The 7396-nt window shown below is 39.3% G+C and overlaps 1 protein-coding gene across 1 annotated transcript; it reads right to left on the bottom strand.

Annotated features, from left to right (window-relative positions):
• Positions 1 to 99: 99 nt before the first annotated feature.
• On the bottom strand, positions 100 to 7181 carry LOC149736280 (chondroitin sulfate synthase 1-like). The gene is made up of 5 exons (XM_089877097.1): positions 5118 to 7181; positions 4865 to 4991; positions 3756 to 3956; positions 2298 to 2717; positions 100 to 1957 (listed from the first exon to the last, which is right to left on the bottom strand). The coding sequence occupies exons 1-5, from the start codon at positions 6071 to 6073 to the stop codon at positions 401 to 403; spliced, it is 3261 nt and encodes a 1086-aa protein (XP_089733223.1). The 5' UTR covers positions 6074 to 7181; the 3' UTR covers positions 100 to 400.
• Between the last annotated feature and the right edge of the window lie 215 nt (positions 7182 to 7396).

Raw genomic sequence — 7396 nt, 5'->3', positions numbered from 1 at the left:
GAGATTTGTGTTCCGACGTTTTCATATCTGCTTTCGCACATCTCCTTAAAATATTTGATTATCTCACGGATACTCGAATCAACTTTCAAATATCACATGTGGAGAAAGTGGGTTAATTTATTCGTATTCATTTTATCACAGTGTAAATAAGGTTTGTTCAAATTTGAAAGTTTTAAAAAACTGTACGAAACAAAACGTTATATGAGGTAATTGGGTAAAAAGTCTTTTTTAGCGCAGCATGCCCCACATATGTTCGCTACATATAAACGAAGATCTGCCTTTAAACATTTAACTAATTAGTTAGATAATGTTAAACATATGACTTCATCTTTTCGAACTCGTAGCCACCTAACCACCGCTCGAAGCTCGACATTTGCATTTGTTTTTGATAATTAAAAAATCAGCGTATCCCGTTTCGATTAAATTTTCTATTCTGTTTCAATTTCAACGTTCTTCTTTCGATCTCTAGCGCCCTCTCCCGTCTATCGGAAAAGTTCTCAATCCCTCTCTCTCTCAGTTGCTCTTTTGCGACGTCATGTGGTAGCACAGGAACTATCCCACTGACAGGATCGGCCACAGCAGAAGCGGTTCTATTCAAACCAAGCAGTTGCCACATTCTGTTTAAATTATAAGTAGATGTAATACCAGATGCCCTGGATGCTTGACACATACGTAACTGATTCTCCATCAAATTTGGATCGCAGTGAGAAGGATGATAAACATGAACCAACGACGGTTCTGAAACACGCATAATCTCCATATTCTTTGTCTTGGCAGCTGCTTCATCTTTAGTCAATGCGTCCGCTTTCTTTTTGTGTTTCGAGCCAAGAAATTTGTCAATCAAATCCACATCTTCAAGACCCCACCCTTGTATGGTCATGTCGAAGCCACCGGTTTCCGTAAAATCCTTCTGATACACACAGAGCAAACCATACCCATAACTTCTCCAGTGGCCAGTGTTTTCCGTTAACTCATAGTGATTTTCACGTGGTTTTACTACGTTCCGTGCGTCTATATCATCCGAGGTAAATTTCCATGACGTATCAGCTCCGTTAAAACGGGGATGGAACTCACTGAACAACACGGGATAAAAAACTCTTTTTCCCAAATCTGTGTTTGATCTGCATTTCCTAGTAAACTCGTTGTCGAACACAACGTCTACGTCACAAAAGAATAACAATGAGTCGTTTGAGAAATGCGAAGCTCCTATTTCAAGCGCCAGCCCTCTTGAAAACTTGGCGTTTATTGGTATTTGTCGCATGTCGTATAGTGGGTAACGCTTTGAATAGCTGTCCAGCAAATCACGTGTTTTTATCCCTTCTTCTTTATATTCCGAATCCACGCCGATAAACACAACGGCCATAAGACTAATTGGGTCGCCTCTTGATAAACTGACATTCTCCAAGTTTGACATAAAAGAACGAAATGTGTCGTAGCGTCCAGATAACGGAACTATTATATTAACAGTCTCCACATTTGCTTGACTTCTTGCATCTTGTGGAAATACTCTAAAGGAACCGGTATCATACTGGACTTTCGATTCTTTACGTTGTATTGACTCTTTATCAATGTCAATCGGTTTGCTCGATTCTGCGACCGGACTCCTTCCACCAGCAAGTCCCATAACTGATAAAATAGTTTTAGATTTGTTTACCAAAGAGTTCATGAAGGAGAGAAGCATGTTCGCACTTGAGCCTCTCAAAATGCGTTTAATTTCATCTTTATCGATAGGGCTGTTCTCATACATGTCCGTACGGCCAAAGCTTTGTTGAAGATAAGCATGACGACGTACAGGGATGGTCATTTTCTTGCCTTTATACCGCTTATAGATAAGCAGGAGATCTAGCACATATTCAGCTCCATAGAGGGGGTTAACTCTGCGGTATCCATAACCAACTTGTTTGAAGTCAATCACTCGACCACGGACACGAGAATTAGAATTCATCATTGCCATTACCTATGTTTACCAAACAAATATTATTATAAGGCAAATGAGTAAATTGAAATATTTATTTTCGCGTGGTGGGCAACTTAACATTATAACACTGGTGTATTTCATACACCTCGGGTCAACTACATATACAATTCTATAAGTGACCGCTTTTTGTTATCTAAATCACCATTAAGTCTCTTGCCTAAGGACACACACGGCAAGAATAGTAGAAACATTGAGCTTTGATCCGATATCCTGGTAACGAGGCAAACGCCTATAGGCTCTACCACTATGCAATGGCGTCAATATATAAAGTAAACCACAGTACGCGACAAATACTATTTAATTGATTTTCTAACATTACCTGCATTACTATGCTCCTTATAGTCATTTGCCAATCGTTTGGAGTTGAGCGTCTGGGTTGGTGGGGTGGCGTGGAATAAAGTAAGTGGTCAGTGATGAAATTCCAATGTAAAACCTCTGAATGTTGACGTGGCATAAAACGGTTTAATGTAAGGGGGGATCCCAACATAAAGTCTTCAATATCCGAACCACTACCAAGGTATCCATCCATGTTAACTACGTCCCTTGATAGTCGTTTAATATCCATCATACGTTGTTTGAGACGCTGTGAGCGCATGAATTGATGTAGTTTGACTTGGTAGGCGGGATTTTTGTTAGGGTGAAGCGTCATTGCGGTTCGAAATTTCGGGTTGTTTGGTTCCTCGTAGGGGTCAATGTATCCTTTGCGAAGTGTATAATGCTCATAGAACAATTCCTGCATCTGTAAAACAATTGGAATGTGTTCACATAACTACACAATGGTACTTCATCTACGTATCCACTAGATTATGTCCCACATAAAACAGTTAAATGTAAAATTGCCTCATTTACTCGACTATCCACTGAGCCATGACCAATGGTTTCCGTTTTGTTACGTCACAGCAGCCGATTCTACTTTTATGATGGGAGTAGTTGGCCGATCGAGAAAAACTCGGTTTTACAATCGTATTGTTAGAAGCGCATCTAAATAGGGGTTACTGCTCAACTTGATACATTGTTTGTAATCTGGCGTTTAGGTGATCTTTACGTCTAACCATGGCATATTTAAAAACTTTCTCGGGCTAAACGCCCCACACCAATGACTTCGTATATATACCGTTCTGCACCGTATATTACTAATTATAATGAATAGAAATAAGTTTAAATGCGAAATCGCTTGTGGATAGTTATTTCAAATGCCCTTTAAAGTAGATCGAAAAGGCATCTTCTGTTGTCCATGATTTAAAACGTTTTGCTGGCGATTATTGGACAAATTAATGTATCCGGTGGTCGAATTGGCAGCGTGACAACTAGCTAGTTAATAACTTCCCGTTTTCCACGAATAGACTGAATTACTTCTCAGGTATACAGAAACAAGTAGTACATAGTTTGTTTGATACCAATTTAAACTTGTGGGTTTGAGGTACACAATAATATAGTAGAATGAATAAATGTGATTTATATTTCACCGCATTGCCCGATAATTAAGGATATACCACGGTTGTTCTGTTTAACAGTTACCGTGTGTGTGACTTCATGTGTGAATATTTTTTTGTCAGTATGACAATAACAAGACAAATTAGAAAACCAATTACTAATCACAAGGTTGTAGCAATTGCCGTCAAGTGTCTTGTTCATGGTCCCACGCCGACAATGGTCTCAACACCGGGTTGGAGTTCGGTATCCTTTGTTTCGCTACCTTTGATGTGATGGTTCTAACTATCTATTATTGTGTCACAGGGCCATATATTACAAGTGTAATATAAAAACCTCCATTTACCTGATACGACCAGGCACAATTCACCCCGGCGAACTTCCGAACACAGCGACTGATTTCCACATCTTCATGCCACGAATAAAGATGGTGTACGCACTCCCGGATGTGAGGACCTATCCTACGGAGGACTTCACGACTGAATATCATACCAGGTCCACCCATACAGTAGTTCTCTCCGTGCAGTAAACTCAATCGTCCCCTTTCCTAAGTATATTTGAATTAAAGTTAATTTAAATATTGCTACACAGTTTCGTTTATAAACTGAAAAACAGGTATGGAATATTTCGATTGGAAAACCGCATATCTTAGTTGTTAACAATATTGTATCTGTGCACATTTTCCTTAAATCAGAACATTAGTGTTCGTTTAATTAAATTAAATCATCTCAACGTGAGTTGTTTTATATGTTGTTGGAGGTATAACGTAAACAATTTTATCTTTTATCGCGTCATAACGACTGTCGCTTTACAGTTACTTCCCGCCTCGTTTATTCGCACATGGTTAATACCTTCGTTACTATAACTAAAGAGAAAAATAAAATAAATAACAAGTTTGGGTAATATGGGACATATTTTCATTCTCTTTTATCATTTCATTTGGTAGTAAACAAAAATATTTTTAAAAATATATAACCGCAACCCTCTATAAGAGCGTTGTTAATTGTTCAACACAAGAAATATAAGATTTAGGTTCTAATTGTATCTCGTCTTACCCCACAGTGCCATATGTTCCATTTCATATTTTAAACCTTAAATAAACTTCCCCATCTACACCAACATTCCTAGCGTACGAGCCACAATGTATATTATAGCGTGATGGCCTAAACAAGTTAATGTGTTTCCCTTGTATGAGCGACTGGTAATACATCAGGGAACAGTCAGTAACATGAAACAGCGCGTTATATTACGACAGTAATAAGACCTCCGTTGAATGTTAGCTGTGTACATTGGTATTGCAATATATTTACTTATTGTAAAATATTTTTTATTAAAACGCATTTATTCAAAACATTAGAATCAACTATACAATCATTCGTTTCCGATAAGCACAAGTGGAAAAGTATGGGGAGTTGGTTATGAATACGTGTGAACGACAAACGATATTAAGCGTACCTCAGCATTCCCGAGACCAGTCTGTCCAAGATATATCGGCTCGGAACTGTTCAATCGGCGAAGAAATAACTCAAGTTTATGCGTGTTGATATACACATCATCATCAGCACGCATGAACCACTGATATCTGTTAACAAGAGAACAAAAGGAAATATGGTGTTTACCGTTGCATTGAATCAGCAAAACAAGCTCAAGTTATGTTTTGTTTCAAAGCAATATATTTTGAAAACACCCGATATCGTAATCTACCTACCCAGAGTTAAGGTAGGAGTCGTACATTCGCTTCAGCAGTAAGAATGACTTCTTTTGTGGCGGGTAAACGTCATCTTGAACAGACTGTAGATTGACTAAGGGCAGAGGGTCTTTCTTTTCAGCATTAATTTCCTCTACGCCTTCGCCAACGTAGAACTCAACCTTTCCAGGGACGTGAGGTTCCCAAGTGTGGTGGATAGCGCGACCTCTAGTCGCAAGATACTTCTGTGCCGTAAGGACGCCGATGTATAAAAAGTGATTCCGGTCTGTTAACGGTTTATGCAATTTTCGATGCACCTCATCAGCGAGCATTTGATCACTGTCACGAACGTCCCCATTATGTTCGCCATCAATTGAATCGCTATTCTGGGCGTTGACGTCACTTTCGTAATCTACGTATTTCTCAAAGTTCCGCGGAAGTTGAAACTCTTCGAATCCTCCACCATTCTTCGCATCTCCATCATCGTTTTCGATGTCACTTTCATAAAAAACTTCTAATTCTTTTTGGCGTTTCAGTCTCTCTTGTTCTAAATCGAAACCATCGGGTAATGCGCCTCCTTCTTTTAAACTTTTACTATTTTGATTTGCTTGCTTTCTTTCGTTTCTTCTTTGCATACGTTTTTGTGAAAGTGGTTTAACATCAGCAGATTCATACGCAATTACTTCATGTTTGCATCCCTTTCCTATATGTAACGAACCCACACCCTTTTGCCTTCGTATTCTAGCTGCACCAACGCGAAACTCAGTCAGTCCACCAGCCATTCCTTCCAGCCCTTCCGCTCCATTACGAGCTATTACAGCAATTTCGATATCAGTCCTGTTTGGCGTCGGTATCGCGATGTACGATGCGATGTTAAAACCTAACAGAATTCCAATACCGAGTCCAATTAAAGCTCTTCTGCTCACCAATCGTCGGTGGCTGCCCATTCTAATGTCTGACACACGTAATGGAATCATAGATTCTATAATTACTCTTCGAGCGAAGCTTTTTTCTCAAGTTTGGCTTGCTGCTGTTATAAGTCTATGGGAACTTGGTCCCTTTCCAACCTTCCGAGACCTGGATCGCAGTTCAATTCATTGTTCTGTCTCAAATCTTATCGCCTGGTATCAAGAAAACAATGACATTGCTTGATTAAGCAAATAAAGCCCGGGGGAAGATGTAAGTTAGAGCGAGTCTGTACATACAACAAGCATATACTAGAGTCGTTTAAACACTGACATTAGTCTACAGCACAAAATACCTATACGTGCAAGCGTTAAATAACCTATCTCTGTGGCTCGCCGCAATTCCTGTGAACTGTACAATAGAATGGATTGTTGTCTCATTTCCTTGAATCTAGGCTGCTCAAACATAGCAATGGGTTTCTCTATTTACTCGCGAAAAGTGTTGCTTCTAAATCTGGCTAACTACGCTATTTGCTACAATGGTTCTTATCAGAAAAAGTGTAACAACTGGTAACTTTAACGACATAAAAGCGTTTAACGAAACGTTTTACTTTAATTGATTGTCCCGTTCAAACATTCCACAACACTACTCCTTTACGAAAGGTGTGTGAGTTTGACTGTCTTGTCGAAAGCCTTAAGTATTTCCTTATCACTGAGTGCGAAGCAACGCAGTTAATACGACATGCTGTGCTTTTGCGGTCGCCCAATACAACATTACAATCGTTCTCGTTGTTTTTCCTTAAACACCAAGGACAGAAAAAGGCGTGTTCGATCACCCGAGACGAAGCCGAGTGACAAAACTTGCGTTCGTTACGCAGGTACGGACAGCTGTTTTTTGCTTGACCATTCCGCAATTTAGGTTAAATCTGCCACATTAAGTACATACAAATTGGATAAAACATGACAGAAAAAATACCCACACCGTATAATTTGACCGATAAATTATAATGTACCAGGAACACTTACATGAAGCGAGTATTAATATGCTCGCGCCTATTTTATTGTTGGTTATCTAATTCCGGCTTTACTACACTACAAGTATCTTCTATTGTAACCTGGAATTGTTCAAACTACCATATGCAATGTTCTGGTTGTACTGTGTAAATTTATTATATTCTTTCAGTCTCGAGTCTAGACGTTTGACACGATGTTTCGTAGCTTTATCCCTGAGGTATAGAACCGGAGTCTAGCCTGCTGTGACGGTCTGGGTTGGAAACCTCAATTTTTCTTTTTTCCTTAAATTAACAGCCAGCAGGATATCTCACATTAAATGAATGTAGGCCAAGCGAATTGGTGTTCATGCGTTGCGGAATGAACCAGACACTTTTCAATCCT

The sequence above is a fragment of the Ciona robusta genome, chromosome 4 (genome assembly GCF_009617815.1).
Source record: "Ciona robusta chromosome 4, ASM961781v2".
In the NCBI taxonomy this organism is placed as follows: Eukaryota; Metazoa; Chordata; class Ascidiacea; order Phlebobranchia; family Cionidae; genus Ciona; species Ciona robusta.
This window is presented reverse-complemented; position numbering and strand designations above follow the sequence as displayed.